The sequence below is a fragment of the Aplidium turbinatum genome, chromosome 4 (assembly GCF_918807975.1).
Source record: "Aplidium turbinatum chromosome 4, kaAplTurb1.1, whole genome shotgun sequence".
NCBI lineage: Eukaryota > Metazoa > Chordata > Ascidiacea > Aplousobranchia > Polyclinidae > Aplidium > Aplidium turbinatum.
The window spans coordinates 42,563,072-42,585,278 of record NC_137475.1 but is presented as its reverse complement, the minus strand read 5'-3'; the positions used below and the strand labels follow the sequence as shown (position 1 = coordinate 42,585,278).

The 22,207-nt window shown below is 40.2% G+C and overlaps 1 protein-coding gene across 1 annotated transcript in view; it reads left to right on the top strand.

The window, feature by feature from the left end:
• Positions 1–22,207, top strand: part of LOC145768593 (sushi, von Willebrand factor type A, EGF and pentraxin domain-containing protein 1-like) — a 57,954-nt gene that overhangs the window by 26,078 nt on the left and 9,669 nt on the right. Inside the window, exons 22-39 of the mRNA XM_082580122.1 lie at positions 808–1,017; positions 1,437–1,605; positions 2,131–2,302; positions 2,727–2,835; positions 5,304–5,495; positions 6,380–6,568; positions 7,637–7,810; positions 9,022–9,242; positions 9,833–9,932; positions 10,182–10,319; positions 11,215–11,321; positions 14,880–14,988; positions 15,652–15,813; positions 16,454–16,672; positions 17,789–17,885; positions 18,483–18,635; positions 19,904–20,040; positions 21,410–21,610. Of these exons, the coding sequence (XP_082436248.1) occupies positions 808–1,017; positions 1,437–1,605; positions 2,131–2,302; positions 2,727–2,835; positions 5,304–5,495; positions 6,380–6,568; positions 7,637–7,810; positions 9,022–9,242; positions 9,833–9,932; positions 10,182–10,319; positions 11,215–11,321; positions 14,880–14,988; positions 15,652–15,813; positions 16,454–16,672; positions 17,789–17,885; positions 18,483–18,635; positions 19,904–20,040; positions 21,410–21,610 (2,859 nt within the window). The remainder of the gene's footprint in view (positions 1–807; positions 1,018–1,436; positions 1,606–2,130; positions 2,303–2,726; positions 2,836–5,303; positions 5,496–6,379; positions 6,569–7,636; positions 7,811–9,021; positions 9,243–9,832; positions 9,933–10,181; positions 10,320–11,214; positions 11,322–14,879; positions 14,989–15,651; positions 15,814–16,453; positions 16,673–17,788; positions 17,886–18,482; positions 18,636–19,903; positions 20,041–21,409; positions 21,611–22,207) is intronic.

Genomic DNA, 22,207 nt, shown 5'->3' with positions numbered 1-22,207 from the left:
GAAGATAGCAAATTGTGTCCATATCTCAAGCAAAGGTTATTCTCTGTTCTGGTTGGACAAGGCAGCAATGGGTTGTTGAAAGTTGTTTTGGTATCTTCAGCATATCGCTGTCAGTATTTCAGGCAGCAAACTAAAATGCGGACGATATCATGTTGTTAGAATACAGGAAGCAAAAAATGCATATGAATTGAAAACTTGATTGAAAAGATTCCGTTTACCGAAAAACATAGCGAGTTAGCAAATTAGTATTTTTTTAATATTGTTTGTTTGTTTGTTTGTTTATCTTTATCCTGCATTGCGGGAAAGCGGACTTGAGCGCTATGCATCGGTGTACGCCTTCCGACGTACACCTGACCCACGCTGCAGCCGACGGCAATGTCTTTTCCGGTTGTCTATACTTTACTTATGACTTAAATTTGGTACTACCCATTACTCGAAATCGATCACTGGGTAGAGGCAATTATCGTAAAGTTTCTTGCCCAGAGAAACAACAGCAAGTGCGGGTGGCTGGAGTCGAACATGCAGGCTCTCGATTGCGAGCGCAACGCGCTAACCACTCGGCCATTGCTGCCTCGGCCATATTGTTTCAACGTTTGCTAATATGCTTACCCAGACAACAAATCAGTCGCGTTTTACATTGATTCAACGTCTGCAGACGTTGAATCAATGTAAAAAACGACTGATTTGCTGTCTGGGTAGTAGCAGTGTTGACACCAACAGTCCAACACTGCTACTACCCAGACAGCAAATCAGTGTTGGTGTCATCAGTGGCCGTAGCATTTCAAGATGGTTCTCATCATTTATCAGGAGTATGTGAGATCCCAGTCATCAGCCATGGGTCTTTCAAGTGCATCGTGCGGGGTAAGAACATACCGGGGTACATGGTTGCCCAGGAGATACCCACGTGGGGTTCGAGCTGTACTGTGGAATGCGACGCCCATTACGCGCCCTCTCAGAACGCTCGGTTCATTTGTAGAAACGACGGGAGATGGAGGCCCGAAGTCCCGCGTTGCGTCCGTGAGTTTTCCCTTCTTATTCAAGAATGTTTTACTTTGGTATGCGTACTGTTGCCATTCAACTACTTTCCTGGTATAGTGGACCGACTGCTTGTTTACACTAGTATGTATAGTTTCCCAGCTTCATCTAAGCTAGAAATCTGCGGCTTAACTTTCTATCAGTCAGATATTGAGAGAATGGCATCTGGGTAAAATACTTTTGAACTTCTTTCCCAAAGTAAACTGTTACAAGCCACATAAAAATTAATTCAACAATAATAAATTAACCGTTTCTAACATGATTGCACATAAAACCTCTCTCAATCGTGGATGTAATAACGTGAAAACATGCTAATCATGATTGGTATATTGTGGTGCGCCGTAACTTTATGCAGCTGTTATTGAACTTACGAGGCTCATTCGTTGTTTAATTATTCTCAGAAACCGGTGTGCCAATGTACATACTACAACTGCTGGGCAATTACGCGGTTTGCCTGATTGAGAACGAAAAGAAACGAACAGTGGTCCAGCGACCGCAAAGACAATGCCTCAAACAAACTGACTTTGCAAGCAGTGCCGCTTGGCATTGGCTAGGAAAATACAACATTCAGTAAGTATTTTCTATTCTCTTTGCACACATCTCGGATTCATAAACGAAGGGTTTTCTGAACGTCTATTAAGGCTTAACGTTTGTGGGAGCCATTGTCAAATTATTATTATCATTATTATTATTTACATTATCATTCTGTTTTACCGATTACACGTTGATGTCATAGTGAGGATTCTTAACTGAGGTGCGCAAAAATTCCCCTAGAGAGTGCGTGAATACTGAACTATTAATAGTTAGTTACAAAATAGCGTTAGGTGGGACTTGGTTACTGGGGTTTTAACCTACATTCAGGATTATAGTTTATTGTTGCTTTTTAGCCATATTAAAAGGGGTGCGAGAAATGGTTGCTGCTTTCAGTAGTGCCAACATGACACGAGGTTGAGAACCACTGTCTCAAAGTTTCGTGCTGGAAGCCGTGGTCTTCAACTTAGATAATTAATTGATGAAGATATTGTTCAACTGATGACATCACCAACACCAGTGAACGCATTATCACGTCAGCAAGACCTTTTTGTTATGTCACAGGAACGCGAGAACCGGCCGCTGCATGTACATACGAGCGCTTGGCGAGGGCGAGATGCTTCGAACCCAGCCTTGCGACACCGATAACGTTCTCCAACATTGGGACTGCTCCATACACAACGCGTTCCAACTCATCTTGAGAGGCACTGATTTTGCACCGACCACTTATTACAGAGTACGTTTGTTACGAAATATTAAAGCATTATGTGGTGTTGGCTGCGCGGCTCATAAACACGTTTGCCGATGACCGAAGAACGTCAGTTCGACACCTGTATAGAGCACGCGGCCGTGTTGTTGTTAAGACAAATTATGACGTTCTCCAAAGTGGACACGCCGATCCACCCGTTTCATGTAAATTTTAAACCAGCTGATATTAACCTGGATACAACCAAAATATGCTTCCCGCTTAAGTAACTGGGACCAACGGTAACAGAATCTTTGTCAGGTTTGATTGCACTCATTTTCTCTATCTGTATTTTGCTTTAAAGAAGCCTGGTTTCCATCCCAGAACACCATGGTCGACCAGTTGTCTGCAGCGACTCCTCTATTTCTTATCATTGGTATCTTCAATATTTAACTTCTGTTGATTGTATTTTCAGAATCTGCAAGATATTGTGATCCAGCGATGGAGCGACTCCCACAGCTACTATTCGACCTTTGACCTTGTGACCCTGGCTCATTCAAGCTTGTGTTCAAGGAGGCCTGGAGGTGAGTTGCCACTTTAAGGTTTACGACGGCGGCTTACCCAGCCAAGCCAGGCGTCGGTTTCCACCAATGAGAGACGTTTCTTGGTTTTAAGACTCGAATCAAATGTGGGTTACCATTTTTACTTTTCTTTCTTATTTTTTTAACAATTTTCTTTTTTATTATCTTTCTTCTATTTGCGAGTTCGCCTCCATTTCCTGCACCCAAAAGAGCAGGATGGGGACAGATGATTACAAGCGGTGAACCCACAACACAAGGGCATGCGGCTTTTTTGGCTTAACCCAATTTTTATTTTCAGTTAAAAGATGACACTAGTGGTGTAAGTTGTAGTAATCAAAAGTGGCAAGACTAATATTAATTTTTCGTTATTACATGTAAAAGCTAGGTACAAATGCCATCGGTCGGGTTTGCATTGGGCTTTTACCTCCACATTAGGGTGGGTCGAAATTTGGACTTTTTCTCCGATTTCATTGCTACAAACTTTCTTTCTTGCGAATAGTCATAAAACGACATTCCTGAAAGTTTGAGCTTGATCGGACATCGTCTTCATTTCTAAAAATCGCGATTTATAAAGGTACCTGAAGCGATTTTTTCGAGGCTTGAAAATGCATTGTTTTTAATAGGAAGTTGTTTTCACGAGATTTGAAAACGTCATAACTTACTTAAATCTTATTGTGAAAAGATGATCTATGCGTCAACAGATTTAATACAATTAGGAAAATTCAATTCATTGTGTGCTGACTCTGAAAAATGATGACGTCATTAATGACGTCATTAAACAGTAATTTGCAAATAGCGATAAAACTGATAATCCTACATGCTTCATCTCTAAGTTATTTGATAATAATGAATTGATGTACTTTCAAAACATAAACATCATGCTGGTACTTGATGATGTAATTGGTGACGTCATATACATTATTAAATTACATTTCAATATGATGGCTTTTGGAAAATATTGCGTGTTTGTGATAGATAATGGATCGTTATCAATTAGTTTTGATTCGCTTGATTTTAAATAACAATATTGCTCTTCAAAGATTTGTTCCACACTGCCTTTCCGGGTGTGCAAAATAGGCATTCTTTTTAACATATTTCAACGCAATGTCTCGAATTTTATCAGGCAAAAGTGAACAGCACTGCAATGATTTAAGGATATGGTTTGGTCCGTCTTTGTACAATGATTCACATTTTATATTGAACCAACATGGGGCATATTGAATGAATACATGTGCAACAATTATTTTCAAGTTTTCTGCAATGTCACTTGGCAATTTGTGATCACTGATGTACAGTTTGTAGCAACGTGAAGCGAAAGTTAGCCACCACGAATGATTTAACAGACCAAGCTTTGCGTACATCAGTTTAGATGAAACATAGCTATTCCTAATGGCATTGGTAATCTCGTACAGATACCTTTGATCAGTCGATAGATCTTTTACTATGTGCTCCGGTAGCAAACGATTTCCTGGCCCCATCTTCACAGGCACAAATAAAGGGTTGACTTCTTCAAATTCAACTCTACTTAGAAGCTTCCCTATTGGCCCTTTAAATGGTATGTCACCACTGGTAGGTCCATCTAATGTAGCGAAGACGTGTCGAAGGGGTAACTCATTGGCTGCAACTGTGCAACATGCATATAAACCAACTCACACGATGACCAAGGCGTTGTTCCAGTCCAGTTATCACACCTGATTTAAATCCAGTGTTTACATTCCTGGAATCACACCCAACTACTTTGACGCAATGCACCATATTATATTCTTTGATACAGTCCATGAGAGCATTTGTAATATCTTCAGCTGTTCCTGATATTGGACTGACAGCAGTTAACTACTGATTTCCAGGTTTCTAAACAACACTGTAGTGTTCTACGCGAACAAAAATCTTGCCACCTGTTTTTGATGTTATCTTAACAGTTTCATCTTAATAATGTACGTGACGTCATCAATTACGGCATCAAGTACCAGCATGATGCTTATGTTTGGAAAGTACATCAATTCATTATCAAATAACTTAGAGATGAAGCATGTAGGATTATCAGTTTTATCGCTATTTGCAAATTACTGTTTAATGACGTCATTGATGACGTCATCATTTTTCAGAGTCAGTACACAATGAATTGAATTCTCCTAATTATATTGAATGTGTTGACGCATAGATCATCTTTCTACAATAAGAATTAAGTAAGTTATGACGTTTTCAAATCTCGTGAAAACAACTTCCTATTAAAAACAATGCATTTTCAAGCCTCGAAAAAATCGCTTCAGGTACCTTTATTAATCGCGATTTTTAGAAATGAAGACGGTGTCCGATCAAGCTCAAACTTTCAGGAATGTCGTTTTATGGCTATTCGCAAGAAAAAAAGTTTGTAGCAATGAAATCGGAGAAAAAGTCCAAATTTCGACCCACCCTACTCCACATTCAATTTTACTTTTGATTAAACATAAAATTCTCAATCACATTTCCAGCTGTGTGTCCTCCCCTGATCGACATCGACGGGGGGAAAGTTGAACCAGCATTCGAGTGCAAGTCGCCCGACATAGCGGCGGGGGCACAGTGCAACTACGTGTGCGACAACGATAGGATAGTGGTAGAAGGAGAGTCCTACACGACTTGTATGGGGAACGGGATATGGTCGAATCCTCCACCCAAGTGTGACGGTAAGGATGTAGTTGGTTTCGAAACTCTGCTTCTTTAATTTCCTTCCTTAAACCAGGCATCAACGGCCTCAGACGAATATTTAATTCGTTTTTCTCTTATATAATCAGTTTTTTTTTAAAACGCACAAAATGGCTTGTTTTCTGAGCTCTGGTTGGTTGAACAGCAGGTGGTGTGAATGAGAGAATTACCGCTAGTTCAATGTTAACTATTATTGTACCGCTGCTTTTTTGTACTTTCTGAACACCAGCTTCAGAATTAAAATTTTGGTTTGAGCCTAGCAAGTCCGAACAAACCGTCTATCGTACGCTTGATCGTGTGCGTTCTTTGAGCAAACCGGATAACCAAACAACATAATGGCTGCTCTGAGCCTGTCACGCCACTATCTCAGGGGCGGTAAAAGACAGAGCCTTCGGGCGAACGAAGAAAAAATGTTTACCAATAAAGTTGATAATCCTCGGGCTATTTGTTGTTCTCACATTTGTTTTGTGTGACTTTCTAATTTGAACCCAATGTAAAAACTTCAAATTAAGGGGAAAGATTTCTTTCTAAAAAGAGGACTTTACTTGCTCCCTCAATCCTTTTTGGGAAGAGTCTACATCAAATCCTCATCTAATGTGGGGAGGGAGTTAAGAAAACGTTGCTTCTGCTGTCTTGCAGCTCATTTTTATAACTCTCCAAGTTATGACGAAACAATGTCGCTACCTGAAGCCATTGAATGGAATCTTATTTTGCAGAAATATTTTTTGCAAGAACTTTACTTCGAGAATAAACGAACTTTTGCGTCTCAACGAAACCTAGTTTCGAGACGTGTTTGCTTGGTTTATGTGGTCAATACTGCCGCCCCAAAGTGTAGAAAACGTTTCATTGCACTTCTCTTCCTCAGGCTACTGTGATGCTTTGGAGAACCTCCCAAAGAACGCGTACATACCTGACGTGGATTGCATATTTGATCCTTCTCCGGTCGGCGCCGTTTGTAAAGTCGTGTGCGCGCAAGGATTCGATTTGAATGGGAACGGAACTCTTACATGCTTAGCCCACCAAACCTGGACCCCAATTAACCTGCAGTGCTTGCGTATGTCTTTCCTATTTCTTGGATGCTAAATAGCTAAAAACTATAAATATTTTACGATGGGTTTTCAGCAAGGAGAGATTTTTGTCCTGCTACTGACTCCGCCATTGCCCCTCCCTCCAACTTTAAAAATCCAGATGAAGTCTTTACCTTGAAGGACCACCACCTCCTTTTTTAATTCCCGATTTGTTTTTCAATACACCTGCTTGTGTTGTCCGTTTCTGACGAAAATTTGCATTATGATATTATGATGCAACGTGATATCGCAATTTTTGCACAAATTGTACACACTGTTGACAATATATTATGTTGGTACACAAATTATTACTATTTTTTTTTGTTTATAATACTGTACACGTGGTATCACTATAGCGAACCCTCGCATGCTTCTTAAAATCCTGTTTTTGAAAGGTCATATTCCATGCAGCTAGAAAAAGTTGCTATTCTTGCACTTTCAACATCACAAGACGTTGTTAAAACGATGCAATGTGACTTGTTTTTTGCACTATTGGTTTGTGTTGAGGCGCGGGCACTTAGCCATTCTCAGTCAGCTAATCAATTCTATTATTTTCATATTGGTTCAACCTCTGTAGACGTTAAATAAATGTACAAAAAGGTTGATTTGCTATCTTGGTTAAAACGATACACGATCCCAGTATTTTTTGATGTGATGTTTTCACCAGCTCGTGGCCGAATGGTTTCGCCTTCGGCTCCAGAGCTAGTAGATCTCAAATCGATTCCAGGTCGAGTCACACCGTGGACTTTAACAACGGTATCGACTGTGTTCTTTCATGCATAGCGCTGTGAGGATAAGTCGGTTAACAATATGGTGACATCTTGAATGTGATCATCATCAATCACCATTTCCGCTTGCAGCAGATTACACATCAACATGTGTTGTTTGTTTTCAACAGTGGCGATTTTGAGCTTACTCTCCAGTGTCGTCAATTTGAATCCGGTCCCTGTCTGAATGTTAAGTGAGATCCAAAATAAAATGAGCCCAGTTGTAATGCAAGTATAAGTGAAACTATAACATTATTATTATTATTATGTGATGCTTTTCTCGTACAGCTATATGCCCGGCTTTGTTTGGTTTGTTGAATGGTGAGGTCTCCCCTACGCCATGCAGATCGAACGTATGTAAGTTCACTTGCCATCCTGGCTACATCCTGGTCGGGTCAACCACGGGTGAAATCACTTGCGGGATAGGTGGCAGATGGAGCGAAGTCTTGCCAAAGTGTTTAAGTAAGTTTACTTTGCATTCTGACTTTTCCTTTGCTTTTTACTTATACTTTTTTGTGAGCTACTAAATTTCGTGCGCGGACATTTTGCCGAATGGACAAATTGCCGAAACAATTTGGAAAAAATACTTTGAAGTGACACAAAGTCTAGTTACTATGCAAAGCAGTGCCTTTGATCAGCTGGCGTTCAATTGGCGCCACCAAATAAAAAATATAAGGTTGTGAACGATAGACTACAACACATTGTGGAGAATATCGATACATATAACACTTCTGTCGGATACTTACGCGCTGTCGCACATAATTTGTGTGTGAAATCTGTTTGTGAATGACATTTATGTGTTGTTAGGTTATGATAATACATATAATACATTTGTATAATTTTGGCAGTTTGTCCAATTGGCATTTAGTCGTTTCGGCAAAATCAGTTTCGGCAAAATTGGTTTCGACAAAATGTCTTTAGGCAAAGTGTCCGGGTACCTTAAATTTTAGGCTACTTTATGACACTCTTATTTGTGAAGTTATGTCCTTATTTGTCATAACTATTAATATTAATAGATTGAGTTTCGCTTTTAGTAGCATGATCGTTGCTTACTTCACAATGTAGATTTTAACGACCTGTTTTAGCCTGATCCTGCAAGTTCGCTGTGGTAATAGTGAATTGAACTAGCTTTCGGAACAGAGTTTCCTAGTCATGTGCTATGACGAATGGTGTTGAAGTCAGTGAGTTGTCTCTTAAAGAACGACTCAATTTCTTTGCACTTTCTCGTACAGTAGTTAGTTCAATGTATAGTGGGCAACACAATTTCGTGACTTCGGTGCCACAATTATCAGTTATTATCATCTTCAAGCATGGCACTAAGTATCCTTTCAGTAACATAGGTAGCTCGCCAATGCAGCCGACAATTGCCGAGCAGTGCTGTGCATTGCCGATTGGTGAGAGCCCTGGAACGATGTTCAAAAGGGCGCCGGTTCGACACCCCTCAAGAGCATGCGACTGTGTCGTTGGTAAGACACTAAAAGGCATGCTTGAAGGTGGTCACGAAGATTGGCTTTCTTGTTTTCCCCTCCACTTAATCTAAATCTTCAATCACCAGGAGTAAGCCTGGATACGACGACAAACAAAAACAGCAACCAACATAGCTGCAGTGCCCTTGAGCGGTGTCGAACCGACGCTCTTCTGATCGTTGTGCACTGACATTCTGACGTCCGCAGGAGACGCGCAGTTCCGCATTATTGCCAAAGAAAGCAGGAACCAGCGTGACGTGTGCCTCGCTGTGCCTGAAGATTCTACAAAGCCGCTGATCAAGGCACCATGCACTCCCGCGGAAGTGCACGATGGCTCCCAGCTCTTCAAATGGAGGAAAGATGGACATCATCTTCATCATCCGAAGTCCGGAAAGTGTCTCACAGGAAGCCTCGGCCGATGGAATAACGTAAGAAACAACTGAATTTCAATTTTCAATCCTGCTCATACAAAAATGTGACATTTTTGTGGCTAGATATAAAATGAATGTCAAAATTTTCGCCTAAAAATAGAATTCTACATTTTTTTGTTATTTTCCAAAAAACCTTTTCATCATAACAAGCTAAGCATATCCGATGCCAACTATAGCGAGTAATGTGATTAATTTCAAAAGACATGTCTCCGAATCGTTTTTATGTAGTCTTGTTGATATTGACGAATTTGGATTGCTATTTTCGCGCAGTGGTCGCTTTGGTAAACCGTAAACAAACAACCAAGCAATTACGTGGCATTCATTAAGATACAATGAAAACAAAAATGGTCTCTTCCGTCACCGCATCCATTCTCTAGTATTTCTTATTTTAATGCAATGTAAAGCAGTTGTTTAGGCGCTTGACAAGTGCTAGATGCATAGCCGAAAACGTTCGCATTTTTTAAAATCCTAATGAATATTTTTGTTAGCTCTTACTCCTTTTTGTCATGATTTGATGCTGACTGCAAACAAAATGGCCGGCTATGTTTAACGTAATGATGACGTCATGATCACGGGATGTCGTTCAGGTATCTCTGGCCGGTTGCTATAACTTTGTGCCATTTCAAGAATGGGATTGTGGCACTGTGCCTGGAATTAATGATTACAGCTTACACATCAGAAATAGAGGTAAGATCCGTTCTTCCAAGTGAACTAATATTACCCTGTTTTGTTGAATCAATGTAGAAATGACGGATTTCGCTGTGATGTGTTCAATGATAGCAATTCGTTTTCTGTAACTTCTGGTATAGTTTGTGGCAGTGTTGATAAACCCATGTTGTTGTAAAGAAGTTGTTTTTTTACGAAGAGCGTGCTGTGTGTTGTTGACCATTCAATCAACGAATTGAATGGGCGAACGAGTAGAACTTCCCATTTCAGATGCCTACCTTGATACCGGCCCGATAATGGATCTCTTCACTCATGACGTCAATAGAAGCGATAGTTTGTTACAAGTCGTCATAGAAACTGATTACTACAAAACTTCACAATGGGTTGCCATGCATTACTATGCCAGGGGTAAGATTATGAAATAACGTGTGTTTTTATATGTCACCACATCCATCACAGATATGCGTTGTCCTATGACTTTTGCAAAACATACATTGTCGGTAAAAGCAGCATCATTATCATCATGTGCCGTCTCCGAGTCGAAGGCTGGCTGTTAATTTCTTCTACACGTCACGGTTTTCCACTACTCTTTTTGCTTTTTCTTAAACAGCATCAGACAAAATAAATAACTGCAAACGGACTTTTATTTCTCGCTTGAGGTTTTGTCGTGTTCTGGGTTTAACTGGTGCCTGAGACTTGATTTAAGTGGGCTGGAAGGTAAACTATTATCCTAATTGAAGGCAAATGCAAATTGCAAATGAAATGATGTAAATGAAAATGAAGGCAATTTCGTATCCTTGTTCCTGTATGTCATTGAGGTAACACAGCCAGTGTTTTGGTGGGAGTCGAACCGAAAACTACAGATGCTTACAACTCGGCTCCGTATCTGACACTTTTGTTAATATAGATTTGGTTATAACTTCCTTAAAAACATTACCTCAACTCATATCCTATCTTAAAGCGCTGGATAAACGCTTCAGCAATCCAAGTAAAACTGTATATTTTGCTGGAATAATAGCAGCATATAAGCTTCCTGGATCTGCTTCCTACACCGAGTTCTCACGGTTCTCACGCTTGGGAAGACTAGGCTATAAAAGTTTACAGAAATAATGGAGTAGGCAAATTAGATTATTAGAGAACAACCACACCTGCAGTCAAGTTGGGCTTGTTGGAGAGAAGCCCAGTTACCGTTCCGACGGATCGCAATCTGCAGCATGATAATTTGGTGTTATTTGAACCTTGCCTGTGCATTTACTTTGAATATAAAAGTTTAGTCAGCATTTTTGAAGGTCTGTTTGTACAGGAACCGTTTGTTCAATGAAGGATTTCAAACAATGTCCCACTTTTCCAAACATAGCAAACGCCGATGTCTCCCCCGCGACCTGCCACGATGAGAAATTGATTACAAAGGTAAGGTTTGATGGATCCCAATTCCTTCCTGTGTCTGGTCTTGCCAATTCCTCGTCTTTTATTGAATCGCCATAAACCTCAGTTTGTTGGAAATGCCTCTGTTGAAAGCGTACCGCAATTTGTTTTTACAAACGCCTTCGAAACGATGTAGGTCTATAGGGGAGATAGGGGACCTATGGACCCAGGGGACCTATGGAACCATTGCAATATTTCGCCATCTAGTCTCCGTTTTGTTGCGCTATTTATGTTGTGGAACCGAGATGTCTCTCTTTCTTGTCAGCACGTGTTAGTTTGGCTAGCAGCAGCGAAAGTTACCTCTTCATCGTTAAAACGTTTTTTTAGGGCATGAAAGTAAAAAAAGACAGGTCATTATATTTTGAAGTTTAGCAATCACAACAAGAATTTTCAGAAAGCTTTTGTAGTTATACTGAAAGCTTATTTGAGTTGTTTACAGGTACTAACAAGGTTATAGCTGCTAGTCTGATCGTTAGTGCTAATCTGAGTGTACAATTGGAAATGGCTGCCCGGGGACCTATGGTCCACCATGGGGTGCGGATCTATGGGGCAGTGGTCCATAGGTCCCTGACTAAGGCGATGTTGCTTGTTGTTTATTTGTTGACTTTGTTTGTTCAGATATATCAATAAATTATTGTGTGTGCCCTTATAAATACTTCTCAACAATGCCAACTTTTAAAAAAAGTAAGAACATGAGAAGATTGTTTAATGACGAGCAACTAAAATTAGCTGTGAAAGATGTTATCGATAAACGTCAAACTCTTAGAGGTGCTGTAGCTGTTTATGGTGTGCCCAAAACGACTCTCTCAAGATACATTCGACAAGCAAGAAAGCGTGGTACAGAAGAAATTTCCAAGCAAAGCATGGTAACTAAACAGGTAAATACCACCAAATCATATTAACGAAACTAGCTACCATTATTGCGGATCTATCATAATTTTAGCATAAAGTAAAAGCAAAATTATCACACAGTTGTAATGCTAAAAGACTTTAATAGCGTAAGCTTTCTCCTATATACCATTTTAGCATAAAGAGTTAAAGACCTACTGAATTTTTAAAACCGATATTTATTTTTAGATTTTCACTGAAGAGGAAGAACAGACGTTATTGAAATACATCACGCAACCTTCAAAGATGTTTTACGGCCTTTCTAAAATCAAAACCAGGCTATTAGCTTTCAAATTTGCAGTGAGGAAACAGTTAGCGATTCCTAAAAGTTGGGAGGTTCACCAGGCTGCCGGTGAAGACTGCCTTCGTGGATTCAGAAAAAGAGCTGGAAACATAAGTCTTCGACATCCTGAATCAACAAGCTTAGCTCGTACTATGGGATTCAACAGAATTGCTGTAAATGCGTTGTTTGAAAACTTAAAAGAAGTATTGTTCCGTGGTCTTAGCTCTGTTCCTCCTCAAAATATTTTTAATTTAGATGAAACTGGCATGTCCACTGTTGTGAGCTCTGGTAAAGTCCTTGCAGAGAAAGGCATGAAGCAAGTCAGCCGAATTTCTTCTGCTGAACGTGGCGTTAATGTGACCATGTGCTGTTGCATTAGCGCTACAGGACATGCTCTTCCTCCTGTCTACATATTTCCCAGGGTTTATTTTCAAGATCGTATGTTGAAAGGTGCTCCTCCGGGAAGCCTTGGATTGGCATGTAACTCCGGATGGATGAATAGCGAATTGTTTCCACAAGCTTTAGCTCATTTTATTGAACATATGAACATCTCGAAAAGCAAACCTGGGGTGCTTTTAATGGATAACCATGTTAGCCATATTTCTCTAGAAGCTATTGACATTGCCAAAGAAAACGGGTTATCGTTGCTTACTTTCCCACAGCATTGTAGCCACAAGCTGCAGCCTCTGGATGTTTGTGTGTACGGCCCTTTTAAAAAATATTATGGCTCTTTTATCGACTCGTGGTTGAGCCAGCACAGTGGACGCCCAGTTACTATTTACGAGACAGCCGAACTGTCTGGGCAAGCTTTTGCAAGAGCTTTCTCAACTCAAAACATTGTTTCTTCTTTTAGAGCTACGGGAATATATCCTTTCAATCCAGACATTTTCCCAGATGATGTTTTTTTGCCTTCAGTTGTCACTGACATTCCACTTGAAGAAGGAACTCCTGCTAATAATTTATCCGATGGCATTTGGGCACCGATGTTGAAATTGATGATAAAACTCTCCTATCGTCTATTCTGCCTTATCCGAGAGTGTCATCCGCAGCAAAGCGAAGTACCAGAACGAAATCAAAAACAGCCATCATCACTGACACTCCAGAGAAAGAAAGGATTTCATCACTGCGAAAGAAAAAAAGTACCAGTGTCTTCCAATCGAGCCAAAGTGTCAGTGCTTACTAAACGAGCACAACAGCTCTCTTCCAGTAGCGACAGTGATTTGGCCATGTCTCTCCATTCCGACACTGAATATGATGAGGAATCATCAAGCGCTGAAGACAGCGATTACCAGGAAAGGCAAACTGCAGAAGATTGTGGCCAAGAGTCGCTTGCAGATCTTGTAAAAGTTGGCGATCACATCATCGTGGAGGTATTCACAAACGGAAAACGACACCAAAATTTTATAGCGGTTATTACAGATGGACCAGATGATGATGGTGATTTTGATGTCAAATATATGAAGCGCTCTCAGAAGATTACGGGTGGTTTTTTGTTTCCAGAGGAAGATGACCTGGCATCAGTAAAAGGTGCTGACATCGTCCGTATTCTGTCTGCGCCAATACCTTGTGCTGCTACAAAACGTCTGTCTGGAATTTTTAAGTTTGAAGGAAATCTTGCACATTATGGATTGTAAATCTGTAACTGACAAATACTCTTCACTTTTGATTTTATTTTGTGCATTTATTGTCCAGTAATTACAACCTATTGTCGCAAAATCTCTGTACGCTCTAATAAACAGAAGAAATAGTGAATTAAAAGTAAAAATCAAGTTAATTGTACAGCACCTTTAACAATATTTTTTCTAAAAATGCGTGTCTCATAGGTCCCCATCCGTGGGGACCTATGGAACACTTGAGTCACGTTTTAAATATATAAAAAAATATAACAAATAGTTATTGAAATCTTCTTATTTTTCGCAGTTAGGTAGAGCGTGGACTGCAGTATTAGAAAAACACTGCTTTGGCCAACGTGTGCTGACATGTATCGCTAAATTTCAAAAAATCTGAATTTGGTTCCATAGGTTCCCTACCTCGCCTACTCGTTTTTAAACTCTTTCAGGCGAAGTGTATCGTGACGCAGTTTAAATAGAAGCGTTGAGTGTACTTAGATGATTATTAACCTGGTGTCTATGGAAAGTTTAAAGGGGTCCTTGAATACATTAACTTCAAGAAAAATAGTAAACGTTAGGCTCTAAAATGTATATATTTAAAAGTGCTTTTACAAACTTTTCACTCAAAGTTGCTGTTAGAAGTTTTGAGATCTACAGGTCTGATGGTTGTTTGAAGTCTGTGGCTATTGAATATTTGATGACTGCTGCTGTCTTCAATCTACATAGCCAAGTTAAAATCGGATTTTAATTTTGCTTTTTCAGGGTATGATATGCAAAGTGACATGTCATTCCGGGTTCAACATTGGTCAGTCCGATAAGTCGGTATGTAGTGCACAGGGTGTATGGACCGCGCCACTGCCAACTTGCACAGGTGATGTGCATGGTATACAAACATTAATCGCTCTGCCGAAGCACTAATCACACAACCGCGCACTCACGATTCAGTAGAGAGGTTACAGTGGATGGATGACCGTTAGCTCGCCCGCCCCGTTAGCTCAGTGGTTACGCGCCCGGTTCAAGATCAAGCGGCGCTGGTTCGACTCTCGTGGTGTGCGCTTGAGCAACGCACTTTCAGGACTGCTCTCCATTCAGCGGCACCTAGTGAATGGAATAACTCCCCGGCAACAACACTTCAACAATCGGAAAACTTCATTCTGCCTATCTCAGTAACCGGCCCTGCGTCGAGAGCCTCTACAAGCATGCGAAGCTACCAGCAATAATCTATCAAGGCTTTGTCAGTCCGAGGATAAAGATTCAAAAACCAAACCGTTCACGGTAGCCTCTACTGAAGCATGAGTGTGTGATTAGTGTTCAGGCGGAGGACATGGTTAGCGAAGCACATTGTGCGTTGTACTAGTGAGTAGGCTACTAAGCATTGAACAAACAGCCTAAAATTATCGCTTTCTTTTTCCATTGTGTGATATTTTGGTTAAATCAATATCGTTTTTATTAAGAGAGCTGTTATAGGATACTACCAAAAGATGTTTGTTGTCTTTTGTAAATCGGTTGTTCAATTAACCTCTCCTCACTACAGGTGTGTACCAGTGTCCAAGACTGTCCACTGTTGACCAGAGCCTCATCATCTCTCCGACGTCATGCACGAGCAAGCAGGTCACTGAAGGAGTGACCTGCTACTTCTCATGCCAGCAAGATCACCATTTAGTAGGAGACACACTCATCAAGTGCCAGACTGGAGGTACGTACAAGCAATTTTTGTTGAGGAAATCTTTTTCCTACTTTTTTTGGAGCTGAACCCTGGCAAATTTGCATACTAGGTTTAAACCACTGACGCAGGCCCGGTTACCGAGATTGACAGAGTGAAGTCTCCGCTTGTTGAAATGTTGTCTGCAAATTATTCCATCCAATACTTGCTACTAAATGAAAAGCTTAAAGCTCAATATCCACATATTTTTATTTCGTCGATTCAATGAGATGAGTAATTCATTTATCACACAACAACACAATATATGTTTTTTTTTTTATATGTTTATATATGTTTTTTTATGTTTTTTATATGTTTATATATGTTTTTTTATGTTTTTTATATGTTTATATATGTTTTAAAAAAAAACAAACAAAAAAAACAATATATGGATGTGGCTCATGCTTCAAATCCAAGCCAGCATGAAGATAATCAATATTGTAATGTGGTAGAAATTGTGGCGTAGTTAAACTATTTCCTCTACAATTTATTAATTGCACATTAATCTATGGAATATTTGTCTAGTATAAAACACAGTATGGCACCCGAGTGAAGATTATGTAAACACAAACAGAGGTAGTGCTTTAGGGAGCATTGATTTCTCGTCTTCAAAACTGTCATCTGTTGTTTCTAGGGGCCTGGTCCGGATTTGTCCCCACGTGCAAGCCCCAATGTGGGGCTTTGCACTTTGTCCCTGGGGTGGTAATCAGCCCCTTCTCCTGCCACGGTAGGAACAACGACCCAGGGACTAAATGTAAGGTATCGTGTTCATCTAACAAGCGATTGTGGGGATCTAACGAGAGAGAGTGCAGAAGCGATGGCGCTTGGTCGGGCAAGGAAGCAGTGTGTGTTAGTGAGTTCCGTTGTCGTTGGTGATCATTGTTACTGCTATTTTTCATTAATTTAAATTTAGGAAATACTTTTGTGTATTTGCGGGTAATATTTTTCGTCGTATCCAGGCTTGTGTGTGGCAGTTGAAGATCTGCATGAAGTGGATCGGAAAGCAAGAAAGTCAATCTTTGTGTCCCCATCTTCAAGCATATAATTAAGTGTGTTGCCAAACCACAAGCAAGGGGTAGCAATATTGAAATCAGTAATCGTATAATTTGTAGGTAGGAAATGGCGATTTTAAATCTCGAAAACGGTCTTGTTGATTATAAAATAGATTTTCTTCCAATCTTCTACATATGAACTGACTTGTCTGAAGATAAATTAAACACATGTAGCCGAGTTGTTCATATCAAGCATTGTTGCTGATTTGACACCTGTCAGAAGATATTTCTTTCCTTTTTCTTGATTGCTTAAATAAATCTGTTTTTCTGGATATTGTTTGATAACAATCTGCTTTCTTGTCAAATAATAATCGGCAAAAGTTTGTGATTGAAAGTGCCTGTGCAGTAAGGCCACGTCATCATTCTGACTGAAATGACCGGTTGGAGCAAAAGTGTTCTATTGCAGGGGCCCCCAAATACTTATTAGCGCGACCCAAAAAACAATCGTTCGAAATCTTTGCGATCCAAACGATTCAGAAGCATATAATTTTGCTCGAAATACTTTTGCAAACACTAATATCAATTTCAATATATTCGCCCCCGCTTGTTAAGCCCACATCGGATCCTGACGGTTTAGGGATGATTAGGCGGGGGCCTGTTAAGCAGGAGACGATTCTCTGGCCACTCCTATACATTCATGAATTCCAGACCTGACCAATTTGGGCTTAATATGCGGGAACAACTGTAGCCTACTATAGTGGCTCTGGTACCACCATTGAAAGTGTAAATTTTCTTGTGCAAAATTGTATGAAACTTATCACATCAAAGAGTATATGAGTGTATTTATTATTGCGAAACATTAAGTTAATTTAGGCCTATAGTAAGTTTGAAGTTTTGCGAGCCAGAGTGCATGGTGTCGCGACCCAAATTCCCACTATTTGCGGATTGCGGACCCCTTTTCTATTGAAATATTTCAGCTTTTTGCAAAGCCGCTCGTCCGCCATCTAGCGGCAACGTTTATCCTGACAGGTGTACCAAGGATGAAAATTATGAAGAGAATACTTGCAACTTCAGGTCGGTTTTACCGTCATTATGTTTTTAGACATTGGTTGTAATTATTTTTTAATTTCAGTGGCTGCTGTCAAAACCAACTTGAATAAAAAAATCGTTTTTTTATTAGCTCATTCCAGTTGTGGGCGTGGGGTCTTACTGTATTGTATGTTGAACGTTTCAATAAAAGAAAGCTATTTTGTTCTCAGGCAGCTCTTTTCACTTCAACATTAAATGAAGACAAAAATGTATTTTGGAACTTGTAGCCATCTAATTCCTGTAATCTTTCATGCCAGACGTAATATAGCAACCACACCTTTCCGGTTGTAGCTGGAGGTGTTTACCTATTCGTATAACGGAACAAGAACATTTCAATAAATTCAAACTCACTTGAAAGCGTTTTATTGACGTGAACATTATGACTAAACTAATTTATTTTCTCACCATCGTCTTGTAGTTTGTTTGTATAGTTTGCACTCTGGATGTGGCGCTATATTGAGAGCTAATCATCATTCTTCATAAGTTCAGTCTACTCTTCCATCACCCTAAGTTTTTCCTAACGTTACGTCACGTGTTTCAACACATTACGTTATACTGACGCAAAACAATTGTCGTTATCAGATGCAACCAAGGCTTCCTCCTGATTGGACACACGTATGTCACGTGCATGAACGGCCAATGGGACCGCCCCATCCCGGAGTGTATCCCAAAGGCTCTCTGCATCAAGGTGGACAACACAGATCCCGGCATCAAAAACATCTATTACAACAAGCTGTGAGTCACAATGAGAGCCGCGTTAGGGCCTCAAGTTTGCGGTGTTGTGGTACGTTTGCAATTTCTTTCGTTATACAGCATCAGAAAGCTCGCCTATATTCTCATTGAAATTCCCACAAACCAAGAGCACTTCATCTTCAGGCACACAGTAGAGAGGTTACCTAAAAGTTTTTGAGTAAAATGAATTACAACCCAAAACGAGGATATCATGAGTTGGTGCTGCCTCATTTCCCCCCATGTTTATAAAAGTTAGTTAGCACACGGTTTTTCGTCCTTTGTTCCCGGTATCGCGAGGGTTGGACGTCAGCAAATTTGAATCTGGCTTGATGGCGGCTTTTTACGCACTCCTATTTTGAACGTTGGCCCCCACAAGGTTCCCTTTGGGTGGTCGTTTCGCACGTTTTCTGTGAAAATTCGCTGAAAATCTATGGCAAAAAATAAAAGTATGTAGAAATATACTTTAATTAAGCGTGTGTGAAGTGACAGAAAATTCTGTTTTCCCACTTCTTTCATGTTCTTTGTGAATTGATTTCACATTCTGAAACGTTGGCTTGTCAAAATGTTTTATCGCGTAGCGCAATCCTCGAAAATCATCAATGTAGGGTGTTCCCTTGAAGGGTCTCGGTTCGATTCCAGGTCGAGGCACGTCGAAGAATTTAAAAATAGTCTTAAATGATGTATTTCCTGCGTAAAGAAACGAGGATTGCGACCATGAAATCAACTGCAAAGATGTGAAAAAAGACAACTTGTTCCATCAGAGGCAATGGGGGAATCATCAAAACTGATCAAGTTTTTGGTGCACATTAAGTGGAGCTACAACACGGGCCCAGTAACATGTATCTGTGGCAGCAAGCCCCAAGCAGCAAACCATCGTTTTGTTTGTTCTCAGCTTACCACCCAATGCAGTAGGTGGGACCTTTCAATATACTACTCCGTCGCAAAAGAATGTGTCGATTTGTGGCGTAGCTTATATCAACCAAATTCAAAAGACTTAATACAGAGGAAGAAAGTGTACGGCTGTACACTGTACACGCGCAGTGAACAACTGCACATCTGCATTTGAAAATCGACTGACGACACTTTTGACCAGCTTAGTGTCTTATCCATGATATTAACAATGTGGCTTATAAGATAAAACGCATAAATAGGCTGCAAAATCCATCTTTTCAGCATTAATATAATGCTTTTGAACGTTGCATCGACATGTGAACAATAACATTCCACTTTATGGCAATTTCTTGTGACAGCGAAGTTTTATTTTTCACCAGCATCAAGGGCCAGTCGATCGGAATTGGGACTTCAGTGACAGTCGTGTGCAAAGATCGTTATCTCCTCAACAAAGGAGCAGCTACAAGGACATGCCTCAGCAAGGGACAATGGAAAGATGGTGTGCCAAAGTGCCTAGGTATCTATATTCTTAATCACGTTCTCGCGAATTTTTGTCTCTTTTCCTTTTCAAATTTCTTACCCAAAAAACGCAACGTTGCCTTAAAAAATGAACAACGTTTTAATATTTAGCACCCTGCTTTAGTGGATTTGGTTTTATTTTTGATGAATGACTGAACCCCATGAATGCGATCTCCTTTCATTCATAGCTTGTCACGCCAGTGTCGGAGCCAGGTAAGAGCATTGTTTGTGATGTTTTTGAGGTCGTTGTCATCACATGAAGGGCTAAAGGGGCAGTTGGTGAGGATGTGCTTCATCGTCTGATTGTCTAGGCCGCAATCACACATTGGGTCAGGAGTCATCTTCCATCGGAAAAGATTGCTTTTATTTCTCCTGACTCCGCAGCGGGCTCTGTTTAGACAGCACCACTCTCTTCTCTCAAGGGTGGGAGTTTGTTGTATACTTTCGGAAGGACTTGGGATGGCAGGATTTTTTGTCTTATCGGGCTCAGAAGTCCACATTTCTAGTCGTGCAGCTGTCGCGCTTGTGTGCTCCAATGGGCAGACTTTGATGAATTTTTTGCAGTTTGCATGAAGCTTTTGTAAGCTTTTGCAGGAGATCGCATCGTAACACTCCAGTTACGATGCGATCTCCTTAACAATTCCCTATGGTGATCGCATCGCTGAAGTTGTTACGTTGTTAAAAAATACAACTATCAACAGGGGAATACATAAAGGTCCTTGTTCTTGGAGTTTTTACCTTTTTTTTTCTCATATGAAAAAATTAATGTTATTGTATTTTGTATCTTCTTCTTCAACAGATTGAATCTTATTTGATCAGCTGTGGTCTCCCTTATGAACTGCCTCCATTTTGTTCTGTCCTTTGTTTTTATTAGTGCTTCCGGCATGCTTTTTATTCCCACAATTTGCTTGATATTGTCAAAATATTTCATTTTTTGTCGTCCCTTTGTTCGTTTGCCTTGCACCATCCCAATCAACATTGAATTTTCCAACGAGTTGTATTTTGTATAAAATTATAATATTGTATCAATACTAATTACTGTAATAGAAAAGTTGATATGTGGCACAGAACTTCAATATGGCAAGGAGATAACTTAAATGTGGAGAGGTATTTATAGATACTTCTATAAATACTTGTGGTGGTACCGACCTAGACACAAAATCTCATTTTTACATTGATTCAACAACTGCAGGCGTGAAATCAATGTAAAAACTACGGATTTGTTGGCTGGGAATACCTCACCGCAATTAAGTTAACTTTGTTGTGAAGATAACAAGCTCCTGAAAAGAGTCAGACGAAAAGAACTGCAGCTTCCAGCAATGAAAAACCTTCTCGCCATATCTACATCATTTTAATGTTATATCTAGCATCCTGTCCTCCTCTTCTTCCTCCTAACCATGGGAGCATGATCCCGAATCATTGCGGATGGAAATACCAGGAAGTCGGAGGAGGATGCTTCGTCAAGTGCGATCCGGGATGGAAACTAGATTCCTCCCCTGTGGTACAATGTCAGGCAGGAGGAAAGTGGTCCAGCAAGATCCCAAGTTGCATCGGAGGAGTGAAACAAAGTTGGTGCTTGAATGAAAATGCGAAAATTGTCGTAGTATGTATGATCGCCGATGCTGGTTTTGTTAAACTAGATGCTGAGCTTTTAAATGTTGCTCGCTTTCCCGTTGTCATCCACTGCCCAAGTATTCTCGGTTGTCTGATTGGTCCATTTTTTAAAAGTTTGTTAAAATATTTTTCAATGTCTGCCACAGTCATCTAGCGTGCCTCCCAAGGAAACGGCAGGGTTAAATAGCTGTAGTCACGCTCGACAATTATTAAGTCATAAGTACACAACTTCAAGTAACAGCGCGACGTTTAGGGGAAGGTGGGGCAAGATGATCACCGTAAGGTTAAAATCTCCATAAAATTCAAAGTTTAAAAGATATTTACAAATTCTCAGCATTACAAAAACATGTATTCATCAGCGCATCTAATGGTAGCATGCTTTGCATTACAAGCCAACAGCATGAGAATCTATAGCCGTTTGAAAAAATGTGGACGAAATGATCATCTTGCCCCAGTACCGGGGCAAGATGATCACACATATGGGGCAAGGTGATCATACATTTTTTGCATTCTGTGAGGTGGGGTTTATTATCAAAAATAGAATCAACTTG